The sequence below is a fragment of the Cucurbitaria berberidis genome (assembly GCF_010015615.1).
Source record: "Cucurbitaria berberidis CBS 394.84 unplaced genomic scaffold K460scaffold_6, whole genome shotgun sequence".
In the NCBI taxonomy this organism is placed as follows: Eukaryota; Fungi; Ascomycota; class Dothideomycetes; order Pleosporales; family Cucurbitariaceae; genus Cucurbitaria; species Cucurbitaria berberidis.
The window spans coordinates 1,106,632-1,126,020 of NW_024468940.1; the positions used below are offsets into that span (position 1 = coordinate 1,106,632).

A 19,389-nucleotide genomic window follows, 5' to 3' on the forward strand; every position below is an offset into this window, starting at 1 on the left:
AGAGAAGGAGACTGGAATATCGATATTTTGGGTCATTTCAAACATGGACTACATTCGGCAAATCCGCCGATTTTATATCCCATAACCGCCATACATACCAAACGCCTTGCTGAAAGAGCATCAACTGTCGGATCGGAGCATTCTGTCCCATTTAAATCCCCACCAAATCCACTAGCTTCCCACTTCCTCGACTGGACATTTCAAGCATCACCAGTCATCTTTTCCACTTTACTACCACTACATCCATGAGCATTGCATGCCCAACACTCATTCCCCTCCATCGCCCTGCTAACAGCCGCCACGTCTGCACTCTTCCTTCTAGGCCCATCCTCGTCTCCATTGACGTCAATGCCACTAACCCACCATATGCTCGCAGCAACGATCCGCATCATAATATCCACCTCTATTTCGTCCCTTGGTGCGTAGATCAACACAAATTCCTTGGGCACAAACCTCCTGCACCACCCTCCTCTAGCCAGCGGATGTCGTTCGCCCCATCCATTCTCTAGCACGAGTTTAGCATCCGCTGGATGAAGAGTCATGTGCATGGATCCGTCCGAAGGATGAGCATGGCAGATTTCTCCTCTGCAAGTCCGCGTAATAGGTATAGAAGTGAATAGGCCAGAACTGTGCTTCTCGAAACAGGAGGTTCGCTCCAGTAAGCAATTCCTCGGGTCGCGAGCAACCTCTTTGATCTTTGCGACTAATCGTGCATACACGATCCTATCGCTCTTCTGAGTCTGCTGTCTTTGTGGTGCGATGCCCTGAACCACGGGTTTTGTACCTGGTCTCTTGAGTAGCGTGCCGTCGTTGAGATAACCCTTTTGCGGCCTGAAGTGCGGTGGTATTGGGAGAGGGCGCAATGGATCTCGAAGACAAAGTATAGATAGAAGTTTGATCTTTAGGTAGCCGAGTGGTGTAGAGGGTGTGCCGCCAGGTCCAAGGGAGAGGAAGGCGCGGTAGTCGTAGTGGATGTAGAAAGCCGTAGCGAGTGGTAGCAAGAGAGTCAGGACAGCGGTGAAGATGTGGATGTGAGCCTCAGAGAGCATTGGAATGGGAAATGGGTATAGGGTTTCCAATGGCGTCTTGAGTCCAATGCTGTCTTTAACAAGGTCGGCCATTGTTGAAATGGCTTTGAGTATCTCTACTAATTGAGAAGCATTGGAAGGCTTCCAGGTCCCTGTGACTCGAAGCTGTCGAACGTTCCCTTGGGCTCCTGTAGGTCGTATGAGGTTGGATCAGCGAGTAAATGTAGAAGGGTTCAGGCACTTTCAAAGGCACGTTCAAACAGAGTAGAGGGTCTTCAAAGCAAAACAAAGGTACTCGGTTATCGTATTTCGGTAGGCCTAAAAGCCTCACTGTTGTACATCCACAACACCGACGACCCGTTATATAGGTACACCAAGATCTCAGAGGATTCGTTCAGCTCCTGTGAAGAGACCCAACGGGCAGAGAGCAACGTCAATGGGTCGTACGCGCGGACAGTTTCGGGTATCGCGCAGCACGTGTCGTCGCCCTTTCGCGTTAGCACCAGTCCGCTATGCGCTTTCATTCGTCCACATGGTCCCTGTGACGCAGCGTGTTTCCCCACCAGATGTATTTGCTCACGTCTTCGTCACAGTGCGTAATTGTTCGTTTGCATTTCTCTGGCCTATCGTATCCATGTTTTATTGTTATCGAGACTCGATATAGGGTGGTTTCGGCCCGTATCTTCAGTTTACTGGACGTGGTTGCGGGAGGCGGCGTAGCAGGCTGAGATCAGCTGTTCGCAAGACAGGCATTAAAAAGGCCCCTTTTCGCCGATTGAACTTTATATGTACTAGAAGACATCAGCCGACTTTCGACGGCTGGCATTGGTCAAATAATGGGGTGACTTTGTTATCTAGCTGGAGAATGAGGCCGTGTGTTGGTATTGAGTTGAGGTTCACGATGGCCGTTGTCAGCTGCGCTCGCGCGCACCCTGCATTATGCAGTGTGCCCATAAGAGCGGTGTTGAATTGTGTCGTGGCAGTCTCTCAGGACTTCTTCTATCCATGGTACTTGTCATTGAACTCCTTTGCTTCATTCCGCTCTTATACCATTATGTTCTACCATGGAGACCAATGATAAGATCTCAAGTCCATATTACCTAGCTGGGTTTAAATTACCCACACTGGAATATGACAAACACAAATAAAATAGATGACAGTAGTGTGCTGGGCAGATTTCGGTCCATTCCATCATGTCCGTTGCTCAGCTCAGTAGATGAGGTCGGCCGCCTCCTAAGATATCGAAGCTTTAGGTCGAATAGGAACTGGGGGATAATGCAAACCTTAGAAGGAAGCCTTCGAGATGCGAGATGAGGTAGGTGGAGGCTTTGTAAGCGTCAAGAAAGACAAAAAATTGTATAGTCTAGGAGCAACGACTTGATCTTTGAGGGATGAGATTTGGCCTAACGTAGCCCAACTAAAGCCACTACAGTTTTCGACTCCTAACCAATCCACTTTTGATACCCGTAAGTTCACCACCATAGTTAGCACTCCCCTTCGCCGCGGCACCCTTATCAAAGACGGGCTTCATGCTCTTGAGCTTCTTCTGCTTCTCCTTATACTGCTCCTTCTTCTTAACTCTCGGATTTCTCACACTCTTCTTACGATGCGGCGTGAGACCCTTATTCTTCTCAATCTGGTAGCTGATCATCCTGCGGCCGTCATCGCCGATGATTTCTTCTTCGATGACCTGGGCACCTTGTTGCGCGGCGAGCGCGTATGCAGCCGCGCGATCGAGTTTGGTCTGCTTTTTGGCATTGGAACGAGCTGCTACCATGTCGTAGTAGCCGTCTTCGTCTTCGAGGTCGTTGTTGCGAGCGGGTGGGGCTTCGTCGGCTGAGCTGGCGCCATCATCTTCACCCAAGGCAACACCGGGGCCAGCTTTGTTTTGGCCGCGCTTTTCGGCTTCAGCTTGTAAGCGGGCTTGCCGGTCCTTGAGGCGCTCGCGATGCGGTACGTCGGCATCACCGCCAGCGTCCTTGCCAGCGGCGTCGCGCTTGTTGGCCTTTTGTACGATTTGTGATGTGTAGAAGCGAAGTGACTTCTTCTTCTTGGTCTTCTCTGCAAGTTCGTGTGCAGTAAGCTCGGTCTCCTCGCCGAAGTCTGAGTCCTCTGCATTCAGCAGATTGATTTTCGGTTCAGTAGTCTTATTCTTCCTGGCAGCCTTCTTCAAGGCAGCCTTGTCCGTGAGGGAGTCAAGCGAAGCAAGGCCTTGTTCAGCCTTCGCCAACTTCGCAGCGCGACGTGCTACTGCCTCCGCTTGAGCGATCTCTGTAGCACGCTGTGCCTTACTCTTCTTCTGCTTGATTGCCTTCCTGTCAACTACAGCTGCATCCAGTTCCGGATTTGCAATGGAGCTGTCTTCTTCAATCACGGAAAGCTCATCACCGTTCCTAGTCTCAACCATAGGATCGGCGACTGGTAGACTCTCAACGCGTGCCCACATCTTCTGGCATTTGAGTAGAGATTCCATGACTGGGTGCTCATGGAGCTCCGCAGGGTCCAACGCTATGACCGGGGTGCCATCGTCTTTCGCGGTCGACCCGAGAACGGCAAAGTACATGGCCATTGCGGCGAGATACGCTGCGCAAGCTCTATACTTGGTGACTGCCATAGGTATAGACACAGTCTTCCCATTCGTTTTTGCTGACTTGGCGGCTTGTGCCTTGAGCAACCGTTCAGCCGCAGTGGCGGTAGCAGCCAACTCATCGTGTAACGGCTGCAGCCTGACGTATTCTCTCGATATGTGCTCGAATTCGGGGTATCGTGTCCGCATAATCTTCAGCCGTTCCTCCTCAGACATGCTTTCCGTGATTTGAAGTTGTGGAAGAACCTCAGTAACCACAGTGCCGGCTTCTGCATCCTTCTCGCCATCTTGCGCCAGCCACTCGTCTTCATCGAAGCCAAAATCTGCCTCTGTCATAGCTTGCAACTGCTTCTTCTGTATCCGCCGGGCTTCTGCTTCCTCATCCAAAGCATCTTGCTCCGTCTCTATTGCGTCTGCATTGTAATAGTCCTTCTTCGAGGCGCCCCAGCCGCCCACGTCCTCGTCTTCGGCATCTGGTCTGTGTTGATCAGTAGAGCCGTCGTCGGATTCAGCGTCTTCATCGGCATCATCGTCGTCCTCGACACCGTTATCGAGGATTTCTTCGTCGGAATGTTCCAGAAATTTGTCTAAACCACATAAGTCAGATGGTAATCTTTGAGCCCAGAAGACGAAGGTGAGCTAACCTTCTTCTTGGTGCTTCCTCAGCCTCTTTGCCGTCGGTCCCTCGTCCAGCAATACCTTGTCGCGATTGATGTGAAATTCGTCTTCCGAATCTGCAACGTCCTCCCATGTGCTAATCGCAAGCTTTGAGTCCTCGTCTTTCTGCTCGGCAGGATCGCCATATGCGCGACCGCCAGCCTTCCTCTTCTTTGCCATACTTAGAAGTCTAGGCGTTCGTGATTGCTGATGTGAGCGTTGCGCCCAACTTTTTCCTCGAAATCTTGGCTTGGCCGCGGGATATTTCACGCTAATAAACACGTCTAGTCTACAAATGGCTTAGCATTGAACGCCTAGAAATCCTACGTGATTCCAACACCCGCAGCGGCCCGTTAACTGACCAAAACGAGGCATTAGGCATGATTTTGAGTAATCTTCAGCTGTTCCCTTCTCCTCCCTTCCTTTCCGTCTCACTTGGGACCGCAGTAGTCTTGCGCCCATGTCTCAATTGCTTCTAGGAGCAACAATCGTCCTTTTGATACTTGTTGCAATCATCAGTTTGGACGTCATGGGCCTCGCATTTTGGAAGGGTAACCAGTTCCCGGTGGAGGGGAAAGTAAGCACTATAGCCCATTCTCTAACAAAGTCTCTGCTAAAACAATGTGTAGACAGTCCTCCTCACCGGCTCATCCCAGGGCATGGGTAGAGAAATTGCACGCCTTCTTTCCGCCCGTGGTGCAAACCTAATTCTCGTCGCCCGCACAACCAAGAACCTCGAATCGGCCCTTGAACACGCCAAAGTCCACGCAAAGAACCCTTCAAGTCAACGCTTTACCTACATTTCCGCCGACGTGACCTCTGAGAGCGAAAACGCGCGCATACTCGCTGAAGCTACAGCCTGGAATAATGGCAATATGCCGGAGATTGTGTGGTGTATTGCTGGAGCTTCCACGCCAGGACTGTTTATAGAGACGAGTACAGACACACTGAGGAGGCAGATGGACTTGAACTACTTTGCGGCAGCCTATCTTGCCCAGAAGACGCTGCAGGCTTGGCTTTATCCCGAGGTACCGTACGAAAATGGCTCGCATGGCAAGAGCACTGCGCCTGAGCCGCCGCGGAAATTTATAATCACATCATCTGCCCTTGCCTTTGTTGGGATACTGGGCTATTCACCATACGCCCCTGCCAAAGCAGCCTTGCGCTCCCTTGCGGATGGTCTACGCTCCGAAGTCCAAATGTACAATGCAGCGCGCCGCTCGAGTAACACCACCACAGGTCAGGTGCCCGCACCTTTCGATGTTAACATCCATGTTATCTTCCCTGGAACCATACTCTCTCCCGGGTTCGAGAACGAGGAGAAGACGAAGCATCCTGTGACTCGCGAACTTGAGACTACAGATCCCAAACAGACGGAGCTGGAAGCAGCGACTACTGTGGTCAACGGCTTGGAAGGCGGGAACTTCATGACAGCGACAAATTGGGTGGTACATTTGCTGCGCTGGGGAGCAATCGGTTCCAGTCAGAAGAACAACATTGTTCTAGACACGCTTGGAGTGTGGATCGCAACGATAGTCTGGCTGATCGTGGTACCGGACTTGAATAGCAAGGTCTGGAATTGGGGAAAGAAGAACGGAATGCCCTTGTTTAAGCAGAACGCACAATAGGAGAAGTACAGCTCCGTGTTTGTAAATTGTAATCTACGCACATAAGGTAGAAAATTCACGTATGAAGTACATATTAAGTACAATCCACACCTTGAGCAAAGATTCGGGAATGATCAATTTAGGCTCATTATCCCAATCGCTGGGATAGGCCCTCTACGGACTGTTTGATACCCCCTGGCAAACAGCACCAAATTACAACACAACCTACTAGTGTACATCTAGTACCCTATTAAGTTACCAGAATACTCGAATCGTACCTCATTTCAACTTCCAACACATAGCATTGACATCTGTAGCCGTTGTTCTTTCGAAGAGTGCGTGTATAGGTACCTTCCTGCAGGACCAAAGGCTTTGCAGACTTTGATTATAGTCATCTTACTCGGAGGAATGGGTCTTGCATTCTAGTCATACATCATAATCTGTCGGATGGCTTTGTGCAGTCCCTCAAAAGCCATGGGCGTACTTCGTTAGTTGCTCATGGCTGTTGTTATCGTTGTTGATAAGTGGTCTGAAAGTACTACAGTGGTTAACTGCGGACGTGTGAAGGGCTGATTAGATATTTACTGGGTAGCTATTTGTAGAGGTGCATATAGAAATGGGGGATAAGTCATACAATTTAGTAGAGTAACTGACTAGGAGTCCCCTCATGCTCGGCAGAAGTTGTAAACTAACCCATGATTCCACAACGCTAGACCGGTATATTGGTGCTTACTCAATTGGGATTTTCACTACTGCATGCTCATGTCAAGACAACAGAATCATAAAATAATGAATGGAGCTTGATGTTCCTAGTTGCGAAGTGAACAAGATCCTGCAGCCACCCAGGCTTTGCCCTGCATCAATCGTCAAATCCCTTTTCAGAACAGCGAAATTAGTTGATGAGAACTTTTAGAAGGTCTTGTCTGTATTCTTGAATAGTGTAGTCAAGTGAGGCTGCTGATGACGTTGTTGGAAAAGGGTCTGACCCGCCCTACTAGAAGAGGAAGGCACAGGGTGAGTCTCCACCCATGCGCAGCACTGCTTTGGCTACCCTGCAGCGGCAGCGAGCGCCCGAACTGTGAGCTTGTTTTGACTACCGTGGCTCGCAATATTGAATATACATATGGCAGTCTTAGTTGCGAGCTGATCGTTCTCTGTTTGGGCTTGCCGTGTTTGCTGGTGTCAAAGAAAGCGAATCCTAGAACTTTGGTGGAATTTGTCGTCACTATAGTGTCGTTGCGTTTAATTAAGTCATGGGTGCTATTTTGATAGCTTCCTGATCTACCACCCTTAGGCTGATTGAAATTCGCGGTACAAGTCGAAAAGCCTATGGTGGTATGAAATTCCCCGAGATCACTCTGCATGGCATTGTGGTTGACTCGCGGGGTGGAGCATGGCGTGAAGAGATTAAGTCACTAACGGCTTGGCATTAGATGGTCGAGAACAGAAGAGATTCAGGGACCAGGATGTTAGGCCTTTGATTTTCAGACTCTTCATAGGTGGCTTGGGAGCGTAATTGGTGTGTGGGGTCGGTGGCGGTCAGTCAACACGAGACCCGATGAAACGAGCGAGCGCGTACAGTTCGACAAAAGCCGTTCGCGCCAGGCATACTGAAGCACGGCATATAGCACCTCTGCTCGTAAAGTCATCAAAGATGGAGAAATATGGCGGTGAGAGAAGGACGGGCGACAATCTATAGTCTGGGAGATCATCAGCGGGGTCTATTGAGTGCCTGTGCGCGCCGCAACGACGGCTTGAGATGAAAGGACGGTGTAGATGTTCTTTTCACGGAAAATCTTTTCTGCGTTTCAAGTTGAAGGCTGTTGAGATGCGGGTCGAAGATAGGAATATTGGGCGACTGCATCTTGATACGTAACAGCGGTTTGCTGCACTGGTTGTGGCAGATTTGTCCACGGTTATGGTGGTTTGCCGCCCCTTTCATGTGAACTTTCCATAATAAGCCGGCAATACCCTAGCCATCTCGCTCGGCTGATCTTATGAGATGAGAGTAGACCGCCTTGAAGTCAGTGCCGGTTCTGCAATATTTGGCAATGACTAACGGCGTCAATGAAGCCGTAAGTAAGGTTCGGTTCGATTGAGTAGGCTCGCTCGCCATGGCTGCTGCCTTTCGTAATCGTGCAGGCTTAGGGTGTCACCACGCATGCATATTGGCCCTCGCCCGACCTTCCAAGTGGACTACCTGTCGACAGCAGAGGCGGCAGTAGCAGCATGTCAGTCAAACTACGCTTCAGAATCGAGATGGGGGAGGCGGGCTTCATGCCTGGTGATGAGCCAGGGCGAGCTTGATGATCCACCCACCCATCTCCTGCAAGCCCACACGCCAGCCGCTCCGACATTGGGCCTGACCTCGCCAAACTCGACGGCATTTTGTGTACAAGGGTTGTGACTTTTTTTTTGTATAAACGGGGATCGGCGCCTGGGCGGGCGCCGTGGGCAGTGGTTGGTTGGATGCAAGTGGCTAGCAAGCCGTCTAGCCTTGTGTGCTCAGACATGGCTTGGCATGGTGTGAAGGCTGGAGTTGTGCAAAGGTTGGTGATAGTTTGGTGATCTGTGGGACAAGAGTCGTGGTGGTGCTACATGGCGACGGCAGAGAGACGAGGACAGAGTCACAGATTGCAGCCATGAAGCTACTGGCTGGGTAGCAGCAGTCTAAATAACGAGGAGTGATAGAGTTGCTTGGATCGTCCCCTGCTGCAGGAGACAGCAATGCCGATCACGGATTGTAGTGCAAGATAGCAGCACACTGGATGAAGGCGAGCCGTCGAGGAAAGCGGCTACCAGGCCATCAGATCAATCATACAAAGGTGAACGAGGCACAGCCAGGCAACATGGCGATGGCGTCTTCAGCCCAACCCGCTGACTCCGATAGCGAGGCCCTGCATCTCCATGCTGTCTCGTGAGCTCCCGCGTACGCAAGTCTGAGGTTGGTCATTCTGCTTCTCCAAGTCGCAATAATGAGGGGCAATCTGATGATCATGAGACCAAGTTCCATGGTTATTGCGCCAACACCTCAGCACCACGCTTATCAGACGCTTGAGAGGGAGGGGGGCAAGGCCGCCGTCTCCCGGCTTGACGACGCTGCCTCTCTCCTGCTCACCCTCGACGACTTGCGACAGCGGGCTCATGCTGGCATGCACAGATTTTTTTGTTTCAGGGCGCGAGCGTTGCATAACGTTGGTGAATGGTCCTATTCAGCGGACTAGTACCGCTAAGGCCCAGCGAGGTCCGCTTAGTGGACAAGCTGCCGCAAGACCAATTTCGTTGCTACGATCCCTGCAGCACCACCCCGACCTAGCAACGCGCCCTCACCTTAAAGCTCTCGTAGCCCTGGGCCGTCCGCTGGGCTTTTCTTCTATCCTTCTTCCTCTCTCCTCCGCTGCTCAGCTTCTTCTACAAAGGTCGAGCGTGCTTGTCTCCTGCGGTCACTTGCCAGCGTAGAGCCTTCCTACTACCCTAACTTTTGTAATACACAAACAGTGAGGTTGTCTCCTACTGACTCATTACTTTTCCCTCGTGCTCCACCGCCTCCGCGCCTTCGCCATATATCCCTCTTCCACCGACTCCTGACTCGTAACAATGTCTACCGTCGAAGCAACAAAGCCGGTTGACCAGGCCGTGACTGGCAGCGTCGCGCCTGCGCCTGCTCCAGTCCTGGCCAGCGATAACCTTGCCGCTCCCGTCGAGGCACCCAAGACCGAAGACGTCTCCAAGCCAGAGGGCGAGACCGTCGTCCCAGTGGAGGAGAAGAAGGACGACAAAGTAGAGGAGAAGATCGTCGAGCCTATCTATAGCGGTGCTCTGGGCTACAAGGCCCCGGGCCTGAAGAAGTGAGTCCGAATATATCAGGCAGTCAGCCACCTTAACACCATGCTAACCATATTTCTAGTGCTTTCCGCTTCGCCAAGAAGTACTTCTGGTTCGGCGAGGAGCCCGTGCCATCGTCCAACCTGGCTCAATACCTTCGTGGTGAGAAGCCCGAGGTCGCCCACCCGGTTGTTGCGTGGTCCAGCCAGACTGGAAAGGGTCTCCTGTACTTTGTCAAGCACGCCGACACGAAGGAGCACCCCGCCGGTGTCTTGAACTTGGTATGCACAAACATGCAAAATTCTGCGTCTCACCTATTCTGACGGTTATGACAGGCCTATGCGACCGACCTGCACAAGGATGGCCTTGTTGCCTTCGCGTTCAAGATCTCTGGCCACAAGCATGCTTTCGAGGCCCAGACCGCGGCTGAGCGTGATGGCTGGTTCCTCGCCGTCGAGAAGGCTATTGCGGAAGCCAAGGAAGCCAAAGAGGGTATCGAGTCCAGCGAGGGCTACAAGGAGCAGAAGGAGAAGATTGGTAAGTTCCCGATTTTCGTGTCAGACGCGTCGCGTCGTCTCACGACTAGTTCGCGATTCGGCTATTCCTGCTGCAGCTCGCTGACATCATTGACTACAGGCAAGCCTACTCCGCTAGCGGCCGCCTCCACCTCCGCACCCAAGAAGAGCATCGACGCTACGCCTAAGCTCGCCGAAGGCGACGCACCTGCTACCGAGGGCCCGGTTGTTGCTACTCCTGCACGTGCTGGATCATCTTCCAGCAGCTCGTCCGATGGGCAGAAGAAGGCCAAGAAGTCGAAGAGCAAGTCTCGCTCCGTGAGCCGCAAGCGTGCTAGCATCTTCGGTGGTCTTCGTGGCAAGAAGGACAAGGAGGGCGAGGCTGTCAAGTCTGAGTCTGAGGTCAAGAAGGACGAGTCTGCCGCTGCTCCTCAACTCGGCGAGAGTATGTCTTTAAGATCCACTGCGAAGCTCGTATTTACTGACATCTATTAGCTTCGACCACCGCTCCTGTCATCACCCAGGACATTCCCAAGCCAAGCGAGGAGCTCAAGACAGACGCTACTCCTGCCCTCGCGGAAGAAGCTAAGACAGAGGAAACTCCTGCGAAGGCGACTGAGGAGAAGCCCAAGATCTCCAAGCGCGGATCAATTTTTGGTTCCTTCGTCGAGAAGCTCAAGAGCCCCAAGGAAGAAAAGAAGGAACATGATTTCCCTGCTCCACCAGCCCCGGCCAAGGACACTGACGCCGTTCCTGAGGCTTCAAAGCCCCTAGAGGAGGCCCATGTTGCTCCCCCGGCCACCCCAGTTGTCCATGAGACATCTGCTACTGAGGACACCAAGCCTGTCGCGACTAGGACCCCGGAGAAGGAGAAGGAACACTTCTCATTCGGCAAGCTTTTTAACAAGGAACGGGCTAAGTCGCCTGCACCTGAAGTCAAGGCCGATGTAGCACCAAGGCTTGAGGACACTGCTGTCGCAGCCCCGGCTGTTGTTGAGCCCGTTCAGCCTGTGGCCGAAAGCAAGCCAGAGGTTGTTGAGGAGAAGAAGGAAGAGACGCCAAAAAAGGAGAAGCGTGCTTCCTTTTTTGGTTCGTTGACTCGCAGTCTTTCCAAGGCCACAACCAAGAAAGACGTCAAGACCCACGAGACCAAGGAGACTCCCGCGACGGTCCCAGAAGTCTCTGAGGAGACTCCTGTCATTGCTGAGAACAAGACTGAGACACCTGCTCCCGCTGCCCCTGTTGAGCAGACGATCGGCGATGTCCCTGCTGAAGCCGTCACTGTAGGCGAGCCGAAAAGCGCCCTCCCCGTCGCCACCAAAGTATAAGGTCTGGTGGAACCAGCCCTTCCTCGACGACAGCCACGACGGAATGACGGAAAAGCAAAGATACCGTGATCCCCTTGTTTGACCGCACGGCCACAACCCATCGATACCCCCAAAATCTTTCTTTGGATCTTTTATATGGATTCCAGCTTAGGATTTGGCTCGAGCTTTTCACATATCCTCTCTCATACCCCATCTTGTCTTTGCATTTGGACCAACTCTTCGTCGCTCCTTTCCGTGGATCACGATTTGTGCGGCATTGACATGTTGAAGATGTCTATCTTGCCAATTCAGTGTCCATGCCCACTTTGTGTCTAGATTGATACCACTCTGCACTTGTTTCTTTCGTTTTGATACCATTGTCTGATTGTGGACGCACCTGGCTGTCGTTTCTGGTTGTCCTCTTGTTTTATCGCGCAATACCCCCTGATACCCTCTGCGTACAGCCTTATTAGGAGATGTACACAAGCGGCCGCTAGGGCACACACCACGACGTAATAATATCTAATTGAATTGTGGTTTTCTAAGTCTGTCCGCCTGGTGATTGCAATTGCGATCCATAACCTGGAGTTGGGCCTGGATCGATTCAATGAATTACCAGAGCTGTAATGTGATGTATATACTGCAGTTCTCCGGCTACCGCAAGGTATAACGAAGGTGCTCGGATAGCAATTGATCAGAGTACGGGTGGTTGAGTGTGAAATTCCGCCAGTGGAGCAACGGATGGCATGACGTATTGACTAGTGAGGTAGTGCTAGTCTGGTAGTGAGTCGTTGGCCCATGGTCAATTGTGCCAACATCACTCATAGGCCGTTCTAGTCCGCCTTGATTGCACATGTGGCAAAGCTTCGATGGACGATACCCATCTTGATCACGGGAGCAGGGGGAGGGGGGAAGAAGCGTCCGCGGCTACTGATACAAGTCGACCTCACCTTCCTCTTAGTTTGATCGATTGATACCTGCAAAGGCCATGTACAGAAGCTCCTCGCAGTTTGAGGCTTTTAGGGCATATTCCCTCGCTTGAAATAGCTTTGCGCATGCGATTATTATCTATTGCTTTACCCCACCTGTTTCGTTGCTCTTGCAACTCCACACTCGTGCTCTCAACAGTGTTACGTGAACTCATATTGGCTAGGCCGTGGGTTGGGGATAGCAAAGCCCACCATGGTATGTTGAGCGCGGACAAAATGTCTCAGAGAATGTTTCTATTTCTACCACAGTATCTAAGAATGGTCTTCTAGGGATGTTGCGCTTCCCGTCCAAGCGACGATAGCCCACCAGCCGTCCAAGGGCATTCTTCCTCGCACAACATTACCGCCCCCTCCACGCGACCAAGCTCCATACCCTCACCGCGCGGGTCGCATGCTTCTCAAGGCAATTTTCAGACATTGCGCAGCCGACAAGATGCCAACGATCGCCCGAATACGCCCCTCAAGGCAATTTCTGCAGACCAGCGCTCGCGACTGCCCAACACGCTCGCCTCACCGTCCGCAAAGAGCAGAGGGCGCGTCAAGCCTCTGACTGACTCGACGAATCTTACATGGACGCGACCGCGACTAGACAAGGAGCGCCAAGATTGGTGGGATACACAAGTAACCGGCTCGCAGGAGATATGGGGCGCGATAAGGCTTGCGGCACAGTACTTGCAGGCAGGAGAGCTGCAGGAGGCGCAAACAATGCTCGATGCGACGGGGTGTACATGTCCTACTGGACTCCTGTGGAGAGGCGTATACGATACCACTGGTGTCCAGTACAAGGTACCAGAATGGGTGGTGGTGGAGCCCGATGGCCTGTTGGAGGGGGTTGAGACACAAGGCGGGGCTGCCACCGGAGCGACAAGCGCTGCTGCTCAAATTGATGAAACAGAAGACTCCGATGGAGAGGACGAGGATGATTTCAAGCTTGTCCGAGTCCGGGCCAGCTATAACCAGCGGGACGTCCTGGTCAGTATACGGAGGAAAGAGACCATCGCATCGGTTATTGAAAAAGTCAAGAAGCAAGTCGAGGTACGTGAATTCCCTTTTTCCACAGTATATCGTGAACTCTCATGTTCACCATGTCTGTCTGCTCCGTGGCCAATCACTCAGCTACCGCGCTTTCCTGTCTTCCAGCGGAAGATAACGTCGCTAACAATCACAGCTTGATTTATACTCCAGAGTCCGGCTTGCCTATGGCGGACGCTTATATCAAGACTACGAAACTCTCGAGTCCCATCCGCACTGGGACTACGCCAACGACTTCGTCCTTACCGCGCTGGTCCTTCAGTAATTTCCGCTCATCGTCCATACTAAGCCTCCGATCCCCGACCATTTTACCCATTTTCCATAGTAGCCTATTTAGTCATACGACACCCGCCACATTTTCTTTTTTTTCCCTAGCATCGCAAGCGGAGACGGAGTATATTTGGGAGTCGGGCGTTGAGGAAGTTGGCTTTTTAAGCTCGATTTCGTCGCCCGCTGCATCTAGGTTGTCCCCATCGTAAGAGTTGTCATCATTCATTGCACACAGGGAGTTTCTTTCTTTCAATTCTACTCGCGACTGGTAGCATCTTAGATACCCCCCTTTTCTTTCATCAAACCCACGTCTGAACAGGCGATGGGTATATTTTTAATCATGCCGGCCTTCTAGGGTCGTTGCATCTCACCTCTTCGTTGGCGGCAGTAATGCGGATTAGAGACCTGGAGAGCATAGCATGCCGTAGCTAATAACCGATAATCACATTTCACCACTCTAGATTTGCCTCATGCCATTATTCTAGTCACTATATCAACGCAGCTGCATTGAGAAACAAACAACGTTCGTCTTTGTCGCGCGACTAGAAATAAGGTGTAGGATTCGTGCGCCAGCCTCCAAGACAGGGCGTATGACTGCCAGGAAAACGCCCACCTCGACACCTACTAATCCATGTTTTGGTTCAAAGAGGCAATAGCGAAGTCGATAAGAAATGCAGTGGGCGTCACGTGAAGCGCCCTTGCACTACCCCGCACGCGGGTATGTACGATGATCCTCTTTACTCCTTAACCGGATTTATCATCTTAAGCAAAAAGCAGTCTCCAACTTGTTGACCCCGCGTTGCTAGATAGTTGTAGTGTGCGGAGACGCGGGGATATACGCTCGCAGAAGCGGATCTTGAGGATGCGGGGAAGACAAGACACTACACATGTACCCATCTTAAAATACTTGTAGTTTCTCGTCATGTATGGTGTTGATTATTGCTTCCTATTTCTCGGTGATTGAGATTCGGAATGGCTCCTTCTAATACTGGTCCAGCACTGTGCTCTCTCGATGAGTTTCTCTCCCACAAATACGACTACATCATAGTCGGTGGAGGCACAGCAGGCCTGACTGTCGCTGCTCGCCTGACCGAGAATCCTTCAGTGACAGTCGGCGTCGTTGAAGCAGGCCAGAACCGCATGGCTGACCCCCAAGTCAGCACTCCATCGCTCTACCCAAACCTCATCGGGCGGCCAGAGTACGATTGGTGCATGTCCAGCATACCACAACCAAATGCTGGCAACAAGACGTATTCGATGCCGAGAGGTAGAGTCTTAGGCGGAAGCTCGGCGATCAACTACCAAATGTATGTACGCGGCTCGAGGAAGGACTATGATTCGTGGGCAGAAATGGGAAATCGTGGCTGGGGTTGGGACGATTTGTTGCCGTACTTTAAGAAACATCAGACACTTGATATTCCGGATCAGGCTGCGCTACCTGAAGACAAGCAGTTCATGCCACACGCTGCGAGAGAGAAGTACCATGGCACCGACGGTCCCATCCACACGAGCTTCAACGACTACTACATGCCTTTTGAGGAGGATTTCTGCAAGGTGGCGTATGAAGTTGGCGGTGGGAATAGCACGCTTAGTGATGCTTGGTCGGGTGACCATATGGGATTCTACTCTTCACTGGGGGCTGTTGATCGAACGGCCGATCCGGGAAGGAGGTCGTACGCAGCAACCGGATATCTGCGGCCAAACTTGCACCGAGGGAACCTCCGAGTCCTCACGGAAGCACAAGCGACCAAAGTACTGCTTGAACGTGGCCGCGCTGTGGGTATCGAGTTTTACCATGCAGGTGAGCTTCGTCAAGTGAAGGCTGCGAAAGAAGTCGTACTGTCAGCGGGTGTGATTCAAACCCCACAGCTTCTCGAGCTGTCAGATATCGGGGACCCTGCTATCTTGCAGAAGGCTGGGATTGACTGTGTCATCGAGAACGCATCTGTGGGAGCCAACTTTCAAGACCATGTTCTCGGTGGTATGCTGTTCGATCTCAAGGAGGGTATAAAGAGCTCGGATGCGCTACACGGCGAGGAGTACGCTAAGGCACAGCAGGAGGTGTACGAAAAGACGAATAAAGGTCCGTATGGTAGTCCAGGAATGTTGATGGGGTTTGTGAGCTATGCTAGTCTGGTCGGTAATGAAGGCGTGAAGAAGCTGCAGAACGAGATTGCTAGGACGAGCTTAGCAAAGACCAAATTTGAGAAGAAACAGGAAAAGGTACGCGATGGCCCACTCCACACCATGTGCTCAATGTCACTGACGAAAAACGCAGGTCATCGTGGATCAGTTGCCAGATGCCACCTTCGCCAACCTCCAGACATTTTGTATCCCTTGTCAGTTAGACATGAGCGCCGGAAGCGACCAAATACAATTCTTGAGCGCACCACCAGCAGGCAAGAACCGCGTCTCCTTGCTCATCTGTCTCGAGCATCCACTATCTCGCGGCACTGTGCACATATCCTCCTCAGATCCTCTTAAGCCCCCTACCATCGATCCAGGCTACTTTCGCAATGAATGCGATGCGAAGATCCTCGCGGCAGGAATCAAGTGGTTGGATACCGTCTCGAAGCACCCTCTTGTTGCAAAGTCCTTGGGCGACCGCGTGCAGCCGCCTCCATCGAATAGTCTGGAAACAGAGGAGCAGCGTATCGCGTATGTGAAGAATCACATCTCGACGCAATATCATCTGATTGGTACTGCTGCGCTGGGCGAAGTAGTCGACGAGCGATTGAGAGTGATGAGCGAAAAAGGACAAGTTGTCAAAGGTCTGAGAGTAGTAGATGCTAGTATTTTCCCAGGCCACGTCAGTGGTAACATCATGGCAAGCACGTACGCCGTTGGTGAGAAGGGGGCGGATTTGATCAAGGAGGACGATGGTAGGTTTCAAATGCAGGCAGAGACGGCGAGGCTGTGATGGGCTTCCTGAAGTTGCAGTACTGCGCAAATTGAATGAACATCACTCCATTTTCCTCGTCGCAGCATTTGCTTCGTCGGCCGTCGCGTCTCGAACGAGGCAATTCAAGGAGGCTGGAGTTTGTGGGGCAGGCGTGCCAAGCAATCTGATTCATGAGGCATGGGCCGGCATGACGACGACGCATTTCTAACCACACCACCAGCTGTCTGTCTCCTGACCGCGGGTCCTTGCAGTGCCAAACTTGCCAAACTTCTCACCAGTGCGGTTCAAACCGTGTTTGATCTGCACGTGGTCGTTGTCGTTCCGAGCGGTATCCTATCGAGTGGATGGGACTCGCGGCAAAACTTCGCTCTAATCATGTCGTATCATAGGCTCTCCAGTTCCACAGCATCAACTCCCGAAAGCCGACCAGGAGGTCTCGATCCCTGATCGCAGTTCTTTTTAATTCCTGGCCGTTTCAAGGCATCGACGTCAGATGGTTTTCTTCCACCATTCAAACACTTGTTTGCAAACCATGACTATCCGCGCACCGCAGGTCTCTTCCAACACCTACACAGCTGCTGAAAATGACGGTCTCATTTCACGCGTGAATACTTCCAAGGTACCTCAAGTAAACCACAGTCCCTATTTCTTGGTTACAGCCTACATCTACATCTAGTTCGAAAAGGTAAAAAACTTCTTGTTACTAAGGAGATGAACATCAAGGGAGTCTTGGCTTAACAGCCCTTCATGCTTTGACCTGACGCATGCAATCTAAGCAATGAAGCCGACCCCATTTTTTCATTCCGTTTACTACTTGTTGTTGGCATGACAAGTGCTACCTGGCGTTCCTAAACGTTGACAGCACCCGCCCCCGCCAAGGAAACTATTATGCAAAACCACTTGGATGCAAGGCTTGTCTATCGCTAGTTTTCATGCCGTCCACACTGTTTAGGTCTGACGCGGCCTCTCTATTGGAGGAGCTTATAGCTCCATAGTCTGAAACGACGCTGATCCGCGCTTCAATCCGAAACAGGTACGACCCAGTCACAACTCGATACCCGAAACTTATGGTTACCCCAGCATGCATAGTTCCGAACAAAATGAGCGTAGTTTCAAGCTGGAAAAGTTCCCTACTTGGCCTCGATCAACCACTACCTTGCCTACTTTGGGTGCCGACCGTAAATTAACGCACCTCTAGACTCAGTGGAGACTGTGGGGTCACTCTATCTGCGATTCCAGCTCGTCTGCATGTCTCAGTCATGACGCTGTGGACAATTTTCGAGAAGTCGGAAGATGCACCAGCAAGAAGTATAAGAGGGAGTGAGCCCGGCTTCCTGAAGTCTGCACTCAGCATTGAGCTACCAACAGTCTTTCAGCTTCTCAACCGTACATATTTTCTCTTCACTTCACTTCGTTGCTTGACGCACTACTCTCGCTAGCCGACCTTATCAACCTTCTCTGTATCTATCAACTTCCAGCTTTTCCCACACCAAACCTCCAACCCGACCAACCCGACAACATGAAGGCTTCCGTCGCTACTTCTATCTTGGTGTTTGCCGCCGCCGCCACTGCTGGCCCCGCCGAATCCTCCCCTCTGAACTTCTTCAGTCTTTCCAAGCGTGCTACGCTTCCTATTCCTGCCTCTAAGGGTACCGAGACTTTCACTGCACCTAAGGAGATCACTGGAGTATTTGACGGTGGTCTCAAGACCTATGGCCGCGGTGTTAGCTGTACCGGCCAGTCTGAGGGTGGCGACAAGGACGCCGTCTTTATCCTTAAGAACGGCGCCACACTCAAGAATGCTATCATCGGCAAGGATCAGATTGAAGGTGTTCATTGCGGTAAGAACCTCTAGGCACGAAATGCTTATCGGACATACACTGACATCCACATGTAGAGGGCGCTTGCACCATCGAGAACGTTTGGTGGGCTAAAGTCTGCGAGGGTAAGCTCCACTCCATTCCCAGAATCGAATTGCTCACATGCTGACTTGCTATTAGATGCTCTTACCATCAAGGGCGATGGTGCCGCCACCGTAACTGGAGGTGGCGCAACCGGAGCTGACGACAAAGTCGTCCAACACAATGGCGCCGGAACCGTCACCATCGATGGCTTCACAGTCGACACCTTTGGCAAGCTGTACCGCGCCTGTGGTAACTGCAAGAAGAGTGCTGAGCGTCACGTCATCATCAAGAACGTCAAAGCGAGCAACGGCAAGCTTCTCGCAGGAATCAACACAAACTTTGGTGACTCGGCCAAAATCGACTCCACTACCTGCGCCACCAGCGTCAAGCAGATCTGCGAGGAGTTTGAGGGTACCACTCCTGGTAAAGAGCCCAAGTCTACCCACACTGGTCCTTCCACCGCTTGCGCCTTCACCGCCCCTCTCCGTGCTTGCTAAGCTACTCCAAGTCAAGTATGACCTGATTTAGTGGAAAGGAAGGGCAATTAGAAGTGTAGCTGTAAGGAAGCATTGTTACACCGGAGATTTTGGAGCGTGGATGGCGTACATTCATTTCTTGCATAGACTTTGGCACTCGACATTAGGGTCACAAAACATGGATTTTGTTCTCAAACATCTGTTTTTGGGTGAACTATAGGCATAGCGAACCGGCTCAAGGAGCTGAATACCATCTCGTTGACCAAGATACAAAGTTGTACCAAGTTTCC

General features: G+C 51.7%; 7 protein-coding genes across 7 annotated transcripts; 5 read left to right on the forward strand and 2 right to left on the reverse strand.

The window, feature by feature from the left end:
* Nucleotides 1–200: 200 nt before the first annotated feature.
* On the reverse strand, nucleotides 201–1,121 carry K460DRAFT_380749 (uncharacterized protein; the record flags this gene model as incomplete). The annotated part of the gene is made up of 1 exon (XM_040935288.1): nucleotides 201–1,121. One exon carries the CDS (start codon nucleotides 1,119–1,121, stop codon nucleotides 201–203), a length of 921 nt encoding a protein of 306 aa, XP_040783573.1.
* Nucleotides 1,122–2,454: 1,333 nt separating this feature from the next.
* Nucleotides 2,455–4,452, reverse strand: K460DRAFT_295259 (Sas10/Utp3 family protein; the record flags this gene model as incomplete). The annotated part of the gene is made up of 2 exons (XM_040929548.1): nucleotides 2,455–4,202; nucleotides 4,260–4,452. 2 exons carry the CDS (start codon nucleotides 4,450–4,452, stop codon nucleotides 2,455–2,457), a joined length of 1,941 nt encoding a protein of 646 aa, XP_040783574.1.
* A 184-nt stretch (nucleotides 4,453–4,636) lies between these two features.
* Nucleotides 4,637–6,157, forward strand: K460DRAFT_321750 (3-ketosphinganine reductase-like protein). Its single transcript, XM_040930493.1, has 2 exons — nucleotides 4,637–4,849; nucleotides 4,902–6,157. The coding sequence occupies exons 1-2, from the start codon at nucleotides 4,733–4,735 to the stop codon at nucleotides 5,898–5,900; spliced, it is 1,116 nt and encodes a 371-aa protein (XP_040783575.1). The 5' UTR covers nucleotides 4,637–4,732; the 3' UTR covers nucleotides 5,901–6,157.
* Nucleotides 6,158–9,476: 3,319 nt separating this feature from the next.
* Nucleotides 9,477–11,547, forward strand: K460DRAFT_295330 (uncharacterized protein; the record flags this gene model as incomplete). Its single annotated transcript, XM_040929553.1, has 5 exons — nucleotides 9,477–9,727; nucleotides 9,787–9,985; nucleotides 10,040–10,241; nucleotides 10,341–10,664; nucleotides 10,715–11,547. 5 exons carry the CDS (start codon nucleotides 9,477–9,479, stop codon nucleotides 11,545–11,547), a joined length of 1,809 nt encoding a protein of 602 aa, XP_040783576.1.
* A 998-nt stretch (nucleotides 11,548–12,545) lies between these two features.
* K460DRAFT_196838 (uncharacterized protein) lies at nucleotides 12,546–14,301 on the forward strand. Its single transcript, XM_040927159.1, has 3 exons — nucleotides 12,546–12,711; nucleotides 12,786–13,550; nucleotides 13,684–14,301. The coding sequence occupies exons 1-3, from the start codon at nucleotides 12,709–12,711 to the stop codon at nucleotides 13,810–13,812; spliced, it is 897 nt and encodes a 298-aa protein (XP_040783577.1). The 5' UTR covers nucleotides 12,546–12,708; the 3' UTR covers nucleotides 13,813–14,301.
* Nucleotides 14,302–14,789: 488 nt separating this feature from the next.
* K460DRAFT_410408 (GMC oxidoreductase) lies at nucleotides 14,790–17,166 on the forward strand (the record flags this gene model as incomplete). Its single annotated transcript, XM_040937373.1, has 3 exons — nucleotides 14,790–16,040; nucleotides 16,096–16,699; nucleotides 16,940–17,166. The coding sequence occupies 3 exons, from the start codon at nucleotides 14,790–14,792 to the stop codon at nucleotides 17,164–17,166; spliced, it is 2,082 nt and encodes a 693-aa protein (XP_040783578.1).
* Nucleotides 17,167–18,238: 1,072 nt separating this feature from the next.
* Nucleotides 18,239–19,120, forward strand: K460DRAFT_359552 (polysaccharide lyase family 3 protein; the record flags this gene model as incomplete). Its single annotated transcript, XM_040932204.1, has 3 exons — nucleotides 18,239–18,560; nucleotides 18,617–18,664; nucleotides 18,720–19,120. 3 exons carry the CDS (start codon nucleotides 18,239–18,241, stop codon nucleotides 19,118–19,120), a joined length of 771 nt encoding a protein of 256 aa, XP_040783579.1.
* Nucleotides 19,121–19,389: the final 269 nt, after the last annotated feature.